Source organism: Tursiops truncatus, chromosome 15 (genome assembly GCF_011762595.2).
Source record: "Tursiops truncatus isolate mTurTru1 chromosome 15, mTurTru1.mat.Y, whole genome shotgun sequence".
Classification (NCBI taxonomy): Eukaryota; Metazoa; Chordata; class Mammalia; order Artiodactyla; family Delphinidae; genus Tursiops; species Tursiops truncatus.
Window position 1 is genome coordinate 6,259,272 of NC_047048.1, and position 19,472 is coordinate 6,278,743.

The window sequence follows — 19,472 nt, forward strand, 5'->3', positions numbered from 1 at the left end:
TGTCCCATAATAGTGTGTCCCTGGGGTGAGCACCGGAGTTATCCCATAATAGTGTGTTCCTGGGGTGAGCTGAATGCATATTCTCAACTTTCGTAAACTAGTCTGATTATAATCTGAACTTCATAAAGTTCATGTGCCACATTGAGGTCGTTGTTTAATATTCAACAAGGATTATGCCAGCAAAGTAGTGCTGCAGGAAAACATCAGGTAAGTGTTGGCACTGCTGTGACTTGATTTGTGTTGCAACATATTCCACCTGGTTAATGATCTCAGTCACCACCCTTGCCTTATATCTCTGTCTTCTAGGTCTGTAACCTTGGAAGTTTTGAACTTAGCTCATGGACTCCTAGTACCTGGCACTGAGAACATGCTGTACAACCTCCGTACGTGACAGATAGGGAGCTGAGAGTGCAAGGGTCTTGTCCATCAAGTGAGTGAACGACAGATTGGAGTGGGACCTTGGGGTCTGGACTCTCACGATGACGTCCTCCCAACAACACTGTTCTGGTTATTCCTTCATTTCTTCTGTAATCTCATGTCTGGTCAGATCCAGCTGGTTCCTGCTTTCCACTCCCTGCCTTCTCCATTGCTCCCTTCCATAGGTCACTCTGTGCCTCAGAGACCCTCTGTGGCCCTTGACTACATTCTTAGAAGGAATGCTTAGCCTCAGTTTACAAAGCTGTTCTAGGTGAAGCTGATGGGAGGCCTGGGCCTTGTCCACTTGGCATCATCATCTTCTGACATCTGTTTCCCACCTTTAGGGGTGGTCCTTGCTTGAAAAGAGCTGATCCAGAGGGTCAGACTTGACCCTTTGGCTGATCTTGCAGTGCTCACTTAAGCTGCTGCCCTGTTCCTTTCTGCTCCATCTTTCATCTCTTAGACATGTCCTTTGTTCCAACCCAGCAATTCTGTGTGTTGTCTCCCTGCAGAGACTTTGCCTTCCAGGGCTGTGCCGGGCTCCATGGGGAGAGCTGTAGGCACTTGAGAGTGGCTTGTAGAAGGCTCTGGAACAGGAGGTAGGGCCAGCGTCAGCAGTTGGCAGGGCAGGAGGGAAAGGCTGGGCCTCAAAAGGCCCTCACTGTCATTCAGTTAGATAAGCATGTTTTCCTAAGCTCTCTTGCCAGGCATGGTGCTTGATGGTGGAGAAATAAAAGCAAACTTACTTCCCTTCATGGAGCAAGTCTATGAGCACCATTTTTTTCCAACAGCATGTGCTCAACTTCGTGTCTCTGTCATGTTTTGGTAATTCTCACAACATTTCAAACCCTCCACCGGCAAAAGATTATGACCTGCAGAAGGCTCAGATGGTGTTTAGCAATTTTCAGCAGTAAAGTATTTTGAAAGTAAGGTATGTACGTTGTTGTTTTTTGTTTTAAAGACATAATCTATTGCACACTTAGTAGACTACAACAGATTGTAAACATAACTTATATGCACTGGGAAAACAAAAAATTTGTGTGACTTGCTTTACTGCGATATTCACTTTACAGCAGTGGTCAGGCACCGAACCTGCAATATCTCCAAGGTATGACTACACTGTATTTGCATTCCTACCTTCCTTGAGTCAATTCTTTATCCTCTCAAAATACTTCTTGGGATCACCCTCTAAATTAACTATTTATATCCAAGTATTTATCTGTTTGGGGGAAATTAAAACTAAGAGCCCTATTATGTACCTGGGTTTTTTTTTGTTTTTTTTTTTGCGGTAACCGGGCCTCTCACTGTTGTGGCCTCTCCTGTCGCAGAGCACAGGCTCCGGATGCACAGGCTCAGCGGCCATGGCTCATGGCTCATGACACCTGTATTAATGCCTTAGGGCTGCCCTAGCAAAGTACCATAAGCTGGGTGGCTTAAAACAACAGAAATTTCACTTGCGTGGCAAGGTCAATAGGGGATGGATCACTGGTCAAAGCCGCATGTTGCCGTCATCCCCTTTGCCAGTGACTAGTCTGTTAAGCTTCCCTTCTAAGGGAATGACGGGTGCTGAATCAGCAGAAAACCAGTTCCATTTCCTGCAGAGACATGAGACCTTGGGGACAGCTGGCGGCTCACTCATTCAGAGTAAAGAGAGGAAACGCCCTCGCAGGGGCCCTGGCCATGCCAGGCGTCAGTCACTGTCAGAAGCCATCGGTTCTGTCAAAGGAGACTGGAGCCATGTGGACATACCTTGCATATGTTCCATAGCATTCCAGAGTTTTAGTTTCTTCAATCAGTGTTTGTTGAACTCTTATTGTGTGCCAGGTACTTTTTCAGTGTTGAAGATGTGAGGGCAAACTAGACAGACGGGGTCCCTGCCCTCGAGGGGCTCACATCCCAGTGGGGAGAGAGACAATGAGGAGACAAATACAGCAATTACATATCACCTAAGCGCCAAGACGGAAATGAACATGGTGCTGAGATGGCAAGTAACGGGGGATGCAATTAGTCCAGAGGGTCAGGGGAGGCCTCTCTGAGGAGGCAGTATTTTAAGCTGAGACATGAAGAATTAGGGGAGGAGCATTCCAGGTGGTGGAAACAGCAAGTGCAAAGGCCCTGAGGCAGGAAAGGTCTTGGCTTTGTCTGACAATAACAGAAGACCATGTGTCTGGAGGGCCACAAGTGAGGCAGGTAGTAAAAGGAGATGAAGCTGGAGGGGTAGGCAGGGGCCTCAGGGGCCCATGGCAGGAGGCTGACTTTTAATAAGTGCATCTGGAACCCACCGGTGGGTCTTTAGCAGGAGAGCAACACAGGTTGCTTCCCCTGCAGGGGCAGTGGGGAGACTGGCCAGGAGGGGGCAGAGTGGAAGTGGGGGGCTGGCTGGGATCTGCCCAGGTATTCAGGTGAAAGATTCAGGAAGTGGAGGTGGTTCAGAGCAGACACAGCAGAAATGCATATTGTGGGAGGAATAGACAGGCCTTGAGGATGGACTGGAGGTAGGGGTGAGTGAGAGAGGAACCCAGGGTCCTGGCCTGAGCAGCCTGTCGCCACTCACAGTGGCTTCCCTTCCGGCCTGTGCCATACGTACCTGCTGTGCTTTGGGGACTCAGGTCTGACTCTTTGGGGCTCCATTAGGAGAGGTTAAAGCCCAGAAAAGCAGAACGAGAGGCCAGACAGGGGAACTGGATTGCCCACTTCATGCCTTAAAGTGCTTAGTCAGTGGCTTCTCAGTCTCAGTTGGGTAACCTGAGCTCCTTGAGTTTAGTCTTGGCAACTGACTCATCATTTCCCAAATCCTCCAAGATGATGTCTGGTGTGTAGGGAGGGGTTAGGACTTTTGGGAATAAGAAAGTGGGCCTCGCAGGCCTCCATGGTCGGGGTGGGGTTCACTTGAGTTCTGTTCTGTGGCTTCCAGCCTGGAGGGAGGGTCCTCCAGGCTGCAGGGGAGGTGGGACACTGAGGTTCCTCACTTAGATGTCTCGGTGGGGGAGGAGGCTGCTGGGCAGGATGAGCCCCGGCTGCACCGAGACGTCTGGAGTGTGGCCCTGCACGCAGAGCCTAGTCTGCAGAGAGCCCACGGGTCTCCCTGCCCTGCTTGCCCCCAGGAACCTCTGCTCCAAGTGTGGTGACAGGGTCCCAGAAGTCCTCCATGAGGGAAGGAGAAGGGACTGTATTAGTTTCCCAGGGCTGCCGTAACAATGTGTAACAGACTGGGCAGCTTAAACAACTGAAATGTGTTCTTTCACAGTTCTGGAGGCTGGAAGTCCAAGATCAAGGTGTCAGTAGGGTTGGTTCCTTCAGTCTTCTCCTTGTGTCTTCACATGGTCTCCCCTTTGTGCTTGTCTGTCATAATTTCCTCATCTTATAAAGATACCAGTCAATTGTGAGATGGGAATTGACATATATACACTCTTGAAACTGTATCTAAAATAGATAACTGGTGAGAGCCTACTGTGAACTCTGATCAGTGCTCTGTGGTGACCTAAATGGAAAGGAAGGCAAAAAAAGAGGGGATATATCTATACGTGTAGCTGATTCACTTTACAGTGGAAACTAACACAACATTGTAAAAGCAACTATACTCCAATAAAAATTAATTAAAAAAAAAGAGACACTAGTCGTATTGGGTAGTACTCACCCATATGACCTGTTTAAGCCTTAATTGCCTTTTTAAAGGCCCCATCTCCAACCACGGTCACATTCTGAGGTACTGGGGGTTAGGACCTCAACCTATGAATTTGGAGGGGACACAATTCAGCCTATACAGGATCTCAGGAGAGAGCCCGTGGGCCTGCACATAGCTGTCACAGGAGGGTGAAAGGAACCTGCAGCAGTGCATGTGCACTGTCATCAAGGCTGGGTGGAGTGGGGGGTTGGGACCTGGGCCAGTGAGAAGGGCCCAGGTCAGCAGGGGTGACTCTTAGACCAGATAGAACCAGACCTGTGACCTTAATCATTAAGCTGTGCTCGTTCCAAACAACCTCATCAGTCCCCCTGCTGGGATGAACCACCCAAAGGGCACGGGGGCTTTGAGGCTAATGTTGGCCCCATGGGTGTCCTTTTAGGGCCCAGCCCGCTGCTAAGCACATTGCAGGCCCTTTGCGAAAACATCTCCTGGTTGTTTGTGAAACACCCTGTGGACGCCCAGGGGCACCGCTCATCCTTATGCCATTTAGGGATTTCCAAGCACCCGCTATCAGGAGTTTCATCTGAACTTCAAACATGCCTGGGAGGTCAGCAGGGGGTTCTTGTCCGGGCTTCTGTTTGGATTTACAGAGATTTCCTGGGTACCTCTCTGGGTCAGGCATGAAATGCTTCCAGTTTGGTGGGGAAATGTCAGACCCATGAACAGACCAATTCAATATGGTGAGAGGTTGGTCCTGGGGCTTTGGGAGCAAGAGACAGAGCACTTCGTCCCAAAGGGGTTTGGGAGGAAGTGACCGCTGAGCTGGCGCTTTTAAAATTTATTGCGAAAAACCAAATTCATAGACATACATGCTTTAAAAAGCGGAACAGTCCTACCCAGTTACAACAAAATTAGAGCTGCCTTGCTCTACCTGATCCCCACTCTGGTTTTTCCCTCCAGTGTCCATTTTCACCCCACTTAGAAGTTTCTTCTGGCGTTTGTTGCCATGTCATTAAATGACATGCTTATCCTACTGTTTCTTGCTTACTCTGGGAGATGAGAGTTCAGGTTTCCGGTATCCTTCTTGCCTCACACCCACTTCCCGCCTTCCCAAAACAGGGAAAGGAATGGAATTCTTATTTGCTGTTTGCCTCATTATGACCTAAGTTCTCATTATTCACACTGAAGCCATGCACACGTCTATGCTTCTGTTTCTGTTCTTGACATCTTTTCATTTTCCTTGGAACCAATAATTCCTCTAGTAATGATGAGTTTTCTGTGTCCCAGTCTATCACCTGTTTTCCGCCAGAAGTGTAACTCCCCTCTCAGGACGTTCAAGCCCTCCCCAGGCTCTCTCCTTGCTTAGGCCTAGGCTGCTTGCTCCTGCTTCTACATGGCCGTCATGCTGGGCATTCCCCTTGCCTCTCTGCTGCACTGAGTTACCTGGATCTGTCTCTTTCTTGGTTTTGTCCCTTGTTTTGGTAGAGGGCATCATCTCGTCACATTCTGAGGAATGATGCCTAGGAGTAAATTTTTTTTTTTAAGAACTTGCGTGTCTGAATAACGTTCTGTTTTGCATTCATGCTTGTTTGGGCGTAGAATTCTAGGTGGGGCAGAATTTTCTGTCTGAATTTGAAGACGCAGAGTCTTGCTTCTGGTATTGCTGTTGAGAAGTTTAATGCCCTTCTGATTTCTTTTCCTTTGTGTGTGACCTGTTTCTTGTCCCCACTCCCTTTTGGAAGCTTTTGGGATTTTCTTTTTGTCCCTGGTCTTCTGAAATGTCATGACTCTGTGTCCTGGTGGATCTGCTCTCATCCATTGTTCTAGGCCAGAGCTGTCCATCCACCTTTCTGCGCTGATAAAAACGCTCTCTACCTGTGTTGTTCAATACTGTGGCCTCCAGCTGCTTGAGGCTACTGAGCACTTGAAATCTGGCTGATGTGACCAAGGAACTGCTTGTCTGGTTTTATCTAATTTTAAGTAATTTATATTTAAGTTTAATTAACCATATGTGACTAGGGGCTACCATGTTGGATTGGTCATTGCACTTCAATGACCTTTCAGTATGGAGACTCTTGCCCTTTGGTTCTGGGAAGTTTTCTTGAATTATTTCTTTAAGTTTTAAAAATTATCTGTTCTGAAACCCCTATTGGTCAGATGATGAAACTCCTGCAACGGTTCTTTATTTTTCTTATTTTTTTCTCTCCCACTTTCCATCTTTGTCTCTATTTTTCTTTTGGACTGAATCATTTAACTTCACTTTCATACCTTTCAATGGGATGCTACGTCTTGTGTTATTTTTATTTCTATGAGCGCCTTTTTGCTCTCTGCTCTGATTTCACATCAGCACAGGACTCAGGCCACTGTGACTGTTTTCCAAAGCTCCCTTCCTCCTCCCACACTGCTTCTGTTCCTCTGAGCTCCTTTTTCTGTTCGTTTGGATCTTTCCCTTTAATGCTGGCTAGTCCTTGCCTGTCTGCTTGTGTTTGAGGATGTGTGGGAGTTGTCAATGGTGGGCTTCGGTGTAGAGCTGTCTGGCTGGAGAATCCCTGAATATCAGGGTCTGTAGATCCTTTGGGCTGTTCTGCTTCCCAAGAAGGAATTCCCTAGTCTTCTGCCCAGGAGATGAAGGGTGGTGGAAATCTCATGACTCCTTCTGCTTTCAGTAATGCATCCTGACATCCTCTCTGCCAGGTGTCTCCAAGTCCAGAGTACGTCCAGTTCAACATGTGCAGAGAATATCCCCCAGTCTTCTACAGGCTAGGGGAGGTGGCCATAATAAAGTAACACAACCTGGGTGGCTTAAAACAATAGAAATGTATTGTCTCACCGTTCTGCAGGCCAGAAGCTCGGGGTCAGGGTGTCAGCAGGGTTGGTTCTTCCTGGAGGCTCTGAGGGAGGATCTGCTCGATGCCTCTTGCTAGCTTCTGGTGATTGCTGGAAATCCTTGGTGTCCTTGGCTCGTGGCAGCATCACTTCAGTCTCTGCCTCCATCTTCATATTGCTTCCTTCTCTCTGTGTGTGTCTGTGTGTCTGTTCAATCATTGAATTAGGGCCCACTCTACTCCAGTATAACATCATCTTACTTACCTAATTACATCTGAAAGTCCTATTTCCAAATAGGGTCATATTCTGAAATTGCTGGTGGACATGAATTTTGGGGGAACATTATTCAACCAAGTACAAGAGGGAAGTCTAATACTTTATTACATAGACTTTAAACAGTCCTCTGTTTTCACCCTCACTTAACACTTCCAGTTACAGAGGTACCTGGTGCATGCAGTTCCTGAGTCTTTCTGGCCTCCAGCAGCATGGTTCTGTTTACTCCTGTCTCCCGAGTGCTGTGGGATCAGCTTCAGTTTTCTCTGCTCTGCCAAGTGAGTGCTTTCATGGCAGATACACAGTGGTCATGGGCATAGACTCTGGGGCCAGACCACCTGGGTTTAAAGCTTGGCTCTGTGGCTATGTGACCTCGTCCAAGTGACCTAACTCCCCTGTGCCTGTAAAAAGGGGGTGATAATGAGAGAACCTTCTATGTACTGTTATTCTGAGGACTAAGGGGAGAACTTGGGAAGGTGTCTTGCACGAAGAGCTCTTGATGACGCTTGGCTACATCTACTTGTAGGTTCAAACAGTTGGTGGCTGTGGTCTCCTATCTGGTTGTCTTTGTCCCTGTGGATTTATGCCTTTTAAGAAAGCTCTTTAGGGACTTCCCTGGTGGCCCAGTGGTGAAGACTCCACGCTCCCAATGGAGGGGGCCTGGGTTCGATCACTGGTCAGGGAACTAGATCCCACATGCATGCTGCAACTAAGAGTTTGTGTGCCACAACTAAGGAGCCAGCGAACCACAACTAAGGAGCCTGCGAGCTGCAACTAAGACCTGGTGCAACCCAATAAAAATAAATAAATATTTTAAAAATTATTAAAAAAAGAAAGCTCTTTAGTGCATTTTATGGGGGCTTCAGGCAGCTTCAGAAGTAAATGCTTGTGTTAAACCCACCATGTTTAAGCTTCTGAGAGGAATGTTGAAGAGACATTCAGGAGGGAATAAGCAGGTGGAGCAGCCTGAGCAAAGGTGGGGAGGTGTGAGGTCGCATGGGCTGTGCAGGGACCTGCAAAAACTCCAGTCCAATGCAGCATAAGGTCTGAGGCGGGGGGTCAGGGACACAGCTGGGGTGTCACCTATCACCTAGATGAGGCACAGGCCGTGTGGGACTGTGGGAGGGGTCAGTCGGGGACGCCCTGATTAGGTGTGCAAAGGCTGCCCTGTGATAGGTGATCAGACAGGAGGCTGTGGTCATTGTCTAGGTCAGAAATGGTGAAGGTCTGCATGGGGGAGGGAAGTGAGAAGAGAGGAAATTTTTGAAAGATATTGAAACTCTTAAAAATATTGTTAGTTATTCCTTCCTAAAATTTTATTTAAAAAATTCAAATACAGAAAATTTGAACAGAAAGATGGAAAAAATCTTATAGTAAACACCTATCTACCACCTTCTGGACTGAATAATTCGCATTTTGCTTTCTCTGTTTCATCACCCATTTTCCCATCTCTCTATCCATCCATCAACCCATTTCACTTTCTGACTCAATTCAATGTACGTGCAGAATGAGAATACTTTACCCGTGAACACTGCAGCATGAGTGCCATTAACTAGATGAACCATGATGACTAAATAAAACTGATCTACTGATACTATCTTTCTTTAAAATTTTGATATTTTGTTCTTCCTAGATGTTTTTGCATTAAGATTGATTTTTTTAAATAGTAGGTTAGAATATAATTTGTCTTGATCACAGATTTTTGGCAAATTTCTGCTCAAGTGGAATGCCTTACTTTCCTCGCCCTATTCCCTGCCCTGCCTGGAAGTCCTGACGGAATTTTATAAATACACTGTGTCTGTAAGGAGGGAATGAGCTCTCCTTACTCCTCTTTTTGGTTCCTTTGGGATTTGTTTTTTCTGTGTCAACAATGCACTCACTTTGGGAATTTTTAGAAATAATTTCTGCTCCAGGGTAGGAGGAGGAGAGTGCGAGGGATTTCAACCCAGGGTCTTTGACATCCTACAGGGGTGGGGAGACCTGAGGCTGGAGGGCCTGCTCAGGGCCCTGAGCTCACACAGCTGGACAGACACCCCCAGCCCCAATTAGAATCCAGGAAATAATGTCCTGAACATTTATGACTCAGTGTCTCCACACACCGCAGGTGTAAGAGGAGGCATTTAAACACGATCAATAAAAAGGAAAGGGCTTCCCTGGTGGCGCAGTGGTTGGGAGTCCGCCTGCCGATGAAGGGGACACGGGTTTGTGTCCCTGTCCTGGAAGATCCCACATGCCGCGGAGCGGCTGGGCCCGTGAGCCATGGCCGCTGAGCCTGCGCGTCCGGAGCCTGTGCTCTGCAACGGGAGGGGCCACAACAGTGAGAGGCCTGCGTAACGCAAAAAAAAAGACAAGAAACAACAAGTGTTGGCAGTGAAGTGGAGAAAGGGGACTCTCCTGCAGTTGGTGGGAATATAAGTTGGTCCAGCCACTATGCAAACTAGGATGGAGGTTCCTCAAACAACTAAGAGTAGCACTACCATATAACCCAGCAATTCCACTTCTGGACATTTATCCCAAGAATATGAAAACATAAATTTGCACACTGCAGCACTGTTTCCAGTAGCCAAGCTATGGAAGCAACCTAAGTGTCCAACAAGGTTCTTGAGTTGCCACCACAAGGCATTTGGATTTTATCCTGTGGATGATGGGAGTGGTTGGAGAGATTTGAACAACAGAAGAATGTTATAAGTGTAACATTTTAATGGGTTTTAACAGGTTCTGTCTGGTGGCAGAGTAGGGGGTTCTCAGGATGAGGCCAGCGTAGGGTCAAGCAAAACTCATTAGGTGGTTACTGCAAAAATTAGAAGAGACTGCCAGCCCTTCACCCCCTCTTTTGCAAAATAACCTGCGATGTTCGTCTTTCCCTTCATCTTACACTTGCTGTTTCATTAATTACCTTCCTCGTGGTCTTCTGAAATTTGCCTCCTGGCCTGTGAGTCCCCCTTCACTCATTGATTTCTTTTTTCTTTCTTTTATAAATTTATTTATTTTATTTTTGGCTGCGTTGGGTCTTCGTTGCTGCACGCAGGCTTTCTCTAGTTGTGTCCAGCAGGGGCTCCTCTTCATTGTGGTGCGCGGGCTTCTCATTGCGGTGGCTTCTCTCGTTGTGGAGCAGGGGCTCTAGGTGTGCGGGCTTCAGTAGTTGTGGCACGCAGGCTCAGTAGTTGTGGCTCGCAGGCTCAAGAGGGCAGGCTCACTAGTTGTGACGCACGGGCTTAGTTGCTCCGTGGCATGTGGGATCTTCCCAGACCAGGGCTTGAACCCACATCCCCTGCACTGGCAGGCGGATTCTTAACCACTGTGCCACCAGGGAAGCCCCACTCATTCATTTCATCATTTTTTACTTCCTGCTTCTTGGAAACCCAAATGATTCTGATTGCTACATGTCAGAACTGTTTGCAACATCCCCTATCTGCTGACACCATGAGTTCAGTGAATACATAAAATTTAGTAGGCAGAAGGGTGTGCTGTCATTTTTGTGGCCAAAATCACCTCTGTAGCATTTGCACAACAGTGGAAGCATGGTGGGAGGAGTGGAAGGAAATATTTATCCCATGTGATAAGCTATAACCTGCCAACTTATTTCAGGAGGCCCTTTGGAGCCCAACCATATATGCCACTGGCACAATTTTGAATCACAAGATGCGGCCCTATTTCCTGGATTCATGATTTAATTGCTTGGGCAAGACCTTTCCCCACCCTGAGCTTCTGTTTCCACATCTGTAAAGTGGGAATTAAATAATCCCAGCACTGCTTATCTCACAGAGATTTCATGAGGATCAATTAAGAGAGACACGAAAGAACTTTATAAACTGTACTTTGCAGTAGAGATGTTAGTGGTTAGTTTATAATGATAAAAATTCTGGGATTGTGGAGAAAGTGAGCAGCCAGAGGAAGTCTTCCTCTTCTTCTTCCCTTTGCTGTAAAGTCTATGAAAGTGCTTCTGCTTCTGGGCATAGGGGAGGGGGTGTGTAGCGGGGCTTTCTGCATGGTGAGGTATGTGTGGGTCAGAAAGAGCATAGCCCTGCCTTACCCCACTCCCCACTGACAGGCTTGCTAGGGGGCCTTGCCTTGTCTCTAGGTTGGGTCAGAGCTCTGGGTCACTACCCTCTCAGAGGACCTGGGCTCTAGACCCAGTCATTCCACTAATTCTTGGGCAAGGAAGGGCCTGGTAAAGTTAAGACCTTGGGTTATAAAACTAGAAGATCTAGGTTTGAATCCCAGCTATGCTAGTAGTTAGCTATGCGTCCTTGGCTGGTCACTTAACCTTTCTGTGCTGCAGTTTGCTTATTTGTAAAAAAGGGACACATATTTTGTAAGTTTAAGGTGTACAACATGCTGATTTGGTACGTGTATATATTGCAAAATGATTACCAAAATAAGGTCAGTTAACATATTCATCACCTCACATAATTACAGTTTTTGTGTGTGTGGTCAGGACATTTAAGATCTACTCTCTTAGTAACCTTCAAGACTATAATACAAAATTGTTAACTCAACTTTGATTACTCAGGACTGAAAAAGCAGATAAGCCATTTACAGTTGATGAGGACACTGTGTTTCTTATATCTATATAATTACTTTAACTGGGTTATACTGTACTGTAATTACCTGTTTATTTGTCTCTATCTTCAACCTGATTATTGTCTGGGTCTTAGTTGTATCTGTACCCTAAGCGCTGAGAACAGAGCTTTGAAAGTACATGCCAAGCCCATTAGCGCACAAATGAGTAGATGAGGGATGTGGGGTGGGGGGTGATATTCAGGCACACGTCTTCCTTCACAATCTTAGTCTGTCAGACTTTTAAGTTAGGTGTGCCCTGCTGTGGAATGAAGGGGCACAAAGATCATGCCTTCTATTATTTCCCCTCGCAGAGCAAGGCCATTTGCATTGATTAGAACTGGGTACTTGCAAAATTTCAGTCCTAAACAATGACTAGCCTATCGCCTCTGGGATAGATTCTAACCAGCTGGACCAGGCCCTGAGGCGAATAGGGCAGCAGATGGTCCTGTGGGTTTAGTGAGAAAAATCATTGTAGCCCAGTATATGTTTTGGAGGAAGATGAAGGCATATAGTTTCCACAATGGTTTTGTTTCCAAGAAGAATAAGAAAGGCTGTGGGTTTAGTTGAGTGAAGTAAGTTGTCAGAAGTTATCAGATGACACCCCAGTCATCCCATGTGGGATGTATTTTGTGTTCCTCTCAGTTGGGAACATAGAGAGGTGGATCCTACACACAAGACCCTAGTGTCCTCATAACCTGCACCTGTCTTTATTCTCGGTGAGGTGAGATAGAGTCCTTGGTTCTGGAGACCCGTGGGGGAGCTCCTGGGCAGGGATAGCTATGGAGGTAGGAGCCAGAATTGTAACCAATTTGCTGTTGTAGTCTTGGGTCTCACTATTTCACATAGTGACCCTCATCGTGAAACAGCAAACGTTGAATACTGGCATTTCAGTGCAGAAGACTTGCCAATCTATCTTCATGTTAGCTTACATGTGACATGTTGTGATCAATAGCTGTTGAGAAGCCACCTGCAGTCCCTGAGCCTCAGTTTCTGTATCTATAAACTGGGGATTGTATCATGACCCTACTTAAGAGCGCCCAGAGAAGGTACCGAAAGAGGGCAGAAATGCATAAGAATTTGTGGGACTTTCTATGCTACTTTTCCTCAGGATCATCTTCCAGCTTCCCAGGCCTGTCTTTTGTTGGTACTCAAGCTTGTATCCACTTCTCTCCTTCATGACCTCTCTGTAGGGCTCCATTATCCTAGAGGTTCCAGAGGTATGCTACATACTAACCTTGGTTGTGTGTCTCACTCCCTCCTCTGGGAAGCTGCTCTCAAGGTAGGGGACTGTATGGGCTTCTAGCCCCCAGCCCAGCGCAATACCTGCACCTGACATTCACCCACTTGGCCTTGAATCAATGCGTGGATGAACAGATATATTCAGGCATTGTATTTCCAGTGGCAGCTATGGATTTTAACAGGTGCCTCCTGGAGAAAGTCTGAACCCAAAGTTGACAAGCTATGATGGTAGAAATTTCATGTTGCATGACAAGGTCCCAAGGAAATAAAAAAGGCAGATGACATAGTTGGGACTTACTATAATTTACCAATGAGACCTCCACCCACTCAGGCCAGTGTTGGGCAACCCTGGGGACTTTCAGGCCAGAGGGATGGAATGTATTGGCAAGAGGTGAGTATCGCTTGCTCCAGAAGGACTGAAAATGAGAAGGATAAAGGGAGAAGGAAGTGCACAAACACAGCTTAAACGTCCTGTGTTCCTATTGAGTTTAAGAACTTTTGAGGTTTTGTTTTTCATATAATTCACAGTTTCTCAGGCCAAGGAGATACAGCATTTTGGTCAGAGGGAAGACAATGAACCAGTGTAAATTTCAGACCCTCAGTCCTCTAATTTCTCCCATGAGGAATGGGGTGGGGGCTCACAGATGCCACTGACTTCTACTACAGACCTCCTCCTTAGTAACACCTTGCTACCCCTTAAATATTTTCCATCTAGTCAATGATAAGGAAGCATCTGCTCTGACCCCCCCTCCCCCCACTCTGCCCCATAGAAAAACCTCATGTTTTCTTTATGGAGTCTTGTTTGCTGTATGTGCCACATCACTGGTGGATAAGGAGGTTGGAGGTCCACTTGGTCACTGGGCTGCTTTCTCCGCTTCACTCCCTTCACCCTCATTGATTTTGCACTTGTGGCCTTTCCAGAGAGAGGGGGTCATTCTTTCGTTAGGAATCTGTGTAACTGCTGTCCACTGAAGGACCCTCTGAGGGGCGGGACAGGAAGACTGAATGGATACCCTTGGTGCAGCCATCACCACATGGTCCATGTCTTGTCTCTCCTTTGGGGGCCCTCTTGTCAACAGAACCCTGATGGATCATCCTGAACGTGCAGTGATGGTGGCCAAGGCACAGCCAGGCCCTCTTGTTGTATTAACGATACAGGAAGATGATGCGGTCACCAAATAGCCACAGGAAACAGACACACAGGGGCCCAGAGTTCTCACTACTACCAACTCAAGTCCACCAACCTTTCCGATGTCCATGCTGCAGAAAGCATTCTGCAAGGTACCAGGGGCATAAGGGCGACTAATACTCAGACTGTAGCCCAAACTCTCAATCTCTTAAGGGAAATAGGTGTGGAAACCAACAATGGTTCTGGAGGATAGAAGGACAATAATAGTATTGTGTGTGTGCGTGTGTGTGTGTGTTGGGGGGGGCACGACAGAAGTCATCCAGAAGAGGAAGTGGTTATTCCTATTGTTTAGGGAAGTCTCTAAAACAATGTGCTTTCTGAGCTGGGATTTGAAGGATGAGTAGGTGCCTTATGGGGAAACCAGGATATCTAGGCAGAGGAAACTGCGTGGTAAAGATTAGTAGACCTAGCATGTCTGAAGGATTTCAAGTTTTGGAGTTCAGGCAGTTACAGAGAAAAGGGCAGTTTAGAGGATATTTGTGGCTAGTGGTTTTATTTGAGTTTCTATAACCTTTGAAATTACTGATAACACTGATTGAGTTGTTACTGAATGGCCACAGAATATGAAGTCAAGGGAGGTCAAACTGGACTGTCTGTGATGCCAACTATCAAGGCAGGGAGGGCTCATGCAGGTGGAGCACAGGTAGCCCTTCTATTGGCTGCAGCTCCAGCTCCACCACCTTCCCAGGACATAAACATTTCAGCCTCAGTGAATCATCCCTGGATGTGAAAGGAAGCAGGCAGGCAAAGAGTGACACACGCAGCTGAGAAGAAACTCAGAGGAGAGAATCACCGAGGAGAGTGGCCATGGACCTGATCCTGAGCTTTTCCATGGAAACCTGGGTTCTCCTGGCTACCAGCCTGGTACTCCTCTATCTGTGAGTATCTGTGATTCTGATTTCCTCTGTAACCTTGGACTTGGGGTGCTCATCAGGTCCCACTTTCCCTTTACTGTTTTGAGGATCAGTTAGTGGAGGGAAAGTTGCTTAAGCTGTGGGTGCTACAAACACCAAAGGGGTTATTATCGATCTTAACCCAGTTCTGTTGAACGAGTAACCAACAAACACCCTCCCTACCACCACCCCGCCAAGTTTTTATCTTCTGTAGCTAGGAGGGTTTAGTGATGTTATTTGCTCCTGGGGATGACTGACTACCATGGACCCAGACTAATCAACCAGAATCCACCAGGGGAAGATTTAAAACAACTGGTCCCTGCGCAGTGGGGTGCTGTCCCCTTCCCAAGCTCTGGGGATCCTGGAGGCATGAAGTAACTTGGGATTTGTCTCATGATCTTCACCTTCTGGGTTCAGTATCTGCTGCAAGAGCCGTGTAGAAGGATTGGCCCCTGTGTCACTCAGGGGGGTTCCTGCTTCCTTCCCTCCCTCCCCAGATGTCATTTACACAGGGCACCTTGTCACCCAGGGGCTGGAAATTGATCGCCCTTCACTTCATATCAGCTCTTCCCCCTTTCCTGTGTCCCTCCTATGGCATCCTCTTCCAAGGCTCAATTCCCCCACCCTGTACTATGCAGAGCTATCTACCCCCAAATGAGAAATCTTTAGAGGAGAGGACACTTGGCAGAAATCTTGAAATTATATTCATTTCTTTCAGCTTTTCCTCTCGTCTCTGAGAGCTTTAGCATCAGCATAGAAATCTGAGAGTTCATGTAACACGTTGAAAGTTCAGAAAGGGAAATTGATTTGCCCTGGTTGTGAAGGCGAAGGAAGGAACTGGGGTTGGAATAGCCCAAGTCACTCCCATTTTGGCAATTGGTGCTCACACCTGCACCAACTTTTCTGGAGGAAGGATCTAAACACCCAGCTGGGCTTGGCCAAAGTGCCTCTGCTGCCTCTTCAAGCACAGTTTCTTTCAGGCAATTTTTGGGTTTATTTTATCACATAAGATTTGATGGATTTGTACAGAATATTTGGAACCTGTAAGACCTTAAAAACTAAGCTTCAAAGAAGAAAAAAGTCTTAATCAAACATTCTGGAACATTTTATGGTTATTCATTCTGTGTTGCACAATGCCTCTTTTGCTGTCTTCAGGGAGGTACCTGAAGTTTGCAAGGCCCACTTTTAGCTAAAAGGGCTTGCAGAGAGTGTTGAAGCATTTCTACACAGCACACTTTTCAGCCATACCTTTCTAATTTGCCCCCACAGAGTTAGTTTTGGCGGCCTAGCAACTTCATCACTAAAACCATTGCCAGCAACCTCTTCCCCTCAACCTCTCTTTTCCTCCACTCTGTCAATTCTCAGCAACACCAGACTGAGAAGACCTGCAAGATTTCAAACCCCCCATTTGTGGGATTCCACACAGAGCACATTAAGATGAGTTTCACTTACACCAGCTGTAGGAAGCACCAGCCTTAATGGCTTTTTGAGGTAGTTGGCGCACAGAGGCAGTAAACAAACTAATCTGTGATTGAGGATCTTGAAAAAAACGAGTGTGCCTGGTACTGTGTTTAGCAGGTGAGTATCACAGGTTGGAGGACCAGATACCATTTGAGAAAGAACGGTCTGGAAATGGCTCCTCTAGTCATTGGTTCACTTATACAGTTATATTGAGGGAACATATGGTCAGTCACCCTTCTCTGCAGGGCAAATCAAGCAAATTGCCTGACAACAGAGACTTGAGTGTAGCTGAAAGGTGCTCAGATTTCTATGATGCCAATGGAAGCCTTGAACACAGTTTGTATTTTATAGAAATTAGGACACTGTTATTCTCTAAGGCTTGATTATGAAGTTGGACTTAAGAAGAATTAAATCCTAAAATGGGGTCAGGATAAAGAGGGAAAGAAAAGCATAAAAATCTCCATGCAAATTGTAAGAACAATGTCCCAGTAGGCTCTCAATAACTGTTGTTTTGCAGACGAAGTTAAGCAAAATCTCATTATTGGAACAGAAAAAGAAATTTTCCCTTTCTACCTAGAATAAGAATCTCCAAATCATCTAAGAGTCAAGTTACCAAATAAATATGAGTGAATTCCCTGGAAGAATTCCAGCCTGAACCTCTCAGGACCACTCCAATTAGAAACATTTATAAAGTATTCACTCTAAGATTGGAACTGTGAAGACTTCAGCTGCCTTTAGCTAATCGTCATTACCTTTAATGGGTCTCGTATTGGTGGTGGGCAAGGAGATGATGAGTGAATGTAATGATTGCTTTTGGAGCTGCTGGTATTTTTTATTGCCTACATGCTATCTCCTTAGGTTGACTGTTCCAGTTCTGAGTCAGTGACTGGCCAGCTCCAGCACCACTATTCCGCAATTCCTGTGACCTGGTTTCCTCTTTCACTTTACAGATATGGGACTTATTCACATGGACGTTTTAAGAAGCTGGGGATTCCTGGGCCGAGACCTCTGCCTTATTTTGGAAATATTCTGTCCTACCGAAAGGTGTGTGTTGTTTGAGCTCCAGCTTTGCTTCTTATGGTGGCAAATCTCAGCTGAATAATATAGTAAAACTGCCCCTCCTCAGGAGGAAGTTCTGAGGTTTCACACTTTCCAGAAATATCATGGACCCCACCCAGCACATGGCCAATTTTACAACACACCTCTATCTTTAGCTGTTAGGAGCCTCAGGTTTTGCGGCCCAGCTCTCTAGCTGATTCAGCACAGAACTTGATTTTCCATCTGGTGAGTATTGTGAAGAGGATTTTCTTTCTGCCAGGTGCAGATTCCCAGGAAGGCACCATCCCCTTAGTATTAGGAGAAAAGCATGAAGAGGGTGCCTGGTCGTGGCTTATTAAGCTGCCTACACTACAGTCAGGCTTTCCTGTTGGTAGCATAAGGTCTGGGTAGCATTTTTTTCTTCCTCCTGGATTGCTTGGTAACTTCAGTTTCTAACGCAGCCTGAGTATTCAATGTCGGGTAATTTGCACCTACTTGAATTATCTCAAGAACTGCTAATGCCTGCAGTTATTTCTGTGGCTCTACTCCATTTTTGCTATAACCCTGACATCTTCTGTGTTTCGAGGAGTGGAGCAAGAGCTTTTTGCTTTACTTCTGTGCCTCCAGAGAAAGCACCTTATGGATGCATCTGAGCAGTGAGTAGGTGTAACGGAGACAAGATGGTGGTTGTCTAGTTACTTCAGGTATTTAACCACCAAATAAGTTGTGGGGTTTAAAAAAAAAAAAAAGGCAGAATCGGGCTTCCCTCGTGGCGCAGTGGTTGAGAGTCCGCCTGCCGATGCAGGGGACACAGGTTCGTGCCCCGGTCCGGGAAGATCCCACATGCCGCGGAGCGGTTAGGCCCGTGAGCCATGGCCGCTAAGCCTGCGCATCCGGAGCCAGTGCTCCGCAACGGGAGAGGCCACAGCAGTGAGAGGCCCGCGTACCGCAAAAAAAAAAAAAAAAGGCAGAATCACATATACAAAATCACTAGAAAGGATATGATTTGACAAAATTATTAAAAATTGAACTGAACTCAGTAGAATGTACTAGGTGGCATATGGACTATGAATTCTGGCTGAGCCTTGATATTAATCCAGCTCTGATGCCTTGCCCAGGGCCTGGCCCCTGAAATGAAGGTCATGAGCTACGTCCATGTGTCCAGGGGGCAGAGCCTTGTGTGTAGGCTGCTCTCTGGCTCAGATTTCCTTTCCTGCAGACATAAGCCTTGTTTCTCAGATCCTGATTCTCCCAACTGAGGTCTTCATTGTCTCATTACTGCCTGTGAACTTCATGAACTGTTTTCTCTCTGAAAAAGCAATAATTTATTTTCCACCTTTCCCGGATGAACTCCTTAGTAGATGCACTCCAAGACCCATGTTTCTGAGACCTTCATTTTCATAGGTAAACCATCAAATATCACAGCAGAAACTTAGTAACAGGAAGTTTGTTTTCCTTTAAGCAACAGAGGGAAAATTCAGGGCAAGTGTTTTAATTGGTGGTGTTGTTTGTAGTTGTGGTAACTCCCCATCTTTTCTGTGTTGAGCTGGAAAACTAGAAGGTGATCTACTTTGTCATTCATTCACTCATTTATTTTCTCACTCAACACACACCCCTTAGACTTACTTAAATCTGCTGGACTAAAAAGGTCGCTGGTGTCTTTAACTTCCTAATTCTTCTAGAAATCTAGAGAGGGCTCATGAGATAAATGAAAAGGCTGCTTAACAAGGAGATGAAAGTGTGTACAGGCCGATCTAACTTACCCTTCACTTCAGTTTTCTCACGAAAGACAAGGAGGTACTTAGTATTCACAGGCAAAGGTAAACATTTAGTATCTGTAATAGAGAAAATGCAAGAGTGATTTAAAATTCTCTGTTCCAATATCTCCTTTTTCCCCTTCATTTCCCCTAAGAAGTCTCTGAATATGAACTTCCTTCCACCTGCCAGT

At 46.3% G+C, this 19,472-nt stretch overlaps 1 protein-coding gene across 1 annotated transcript in view; it reads left to right on the forward strand.

The window, feature by feature from the left end:
• LOC101339927 (cytochrome P450 3A28-like) overlaps positions 1-19,472 on the forward strand; it is a 70,775-nt gene that overhangs the window by 13,219 nt on the left and 38,084 nt on the right. Inside the window, 3 exon segments of the mRNA XM_033839151.2 lie at positions 307-430; positions 14,023-15,010; positions 17,437-17,530. Of these exon segments, the coding sequence (XP_033695042.1) occupies positions 14,940-15,010; positions 17,437-17,530 (165 nt within the window). The 5' untranslated portion in view covers positions 307-430; positions 14,023-14,939.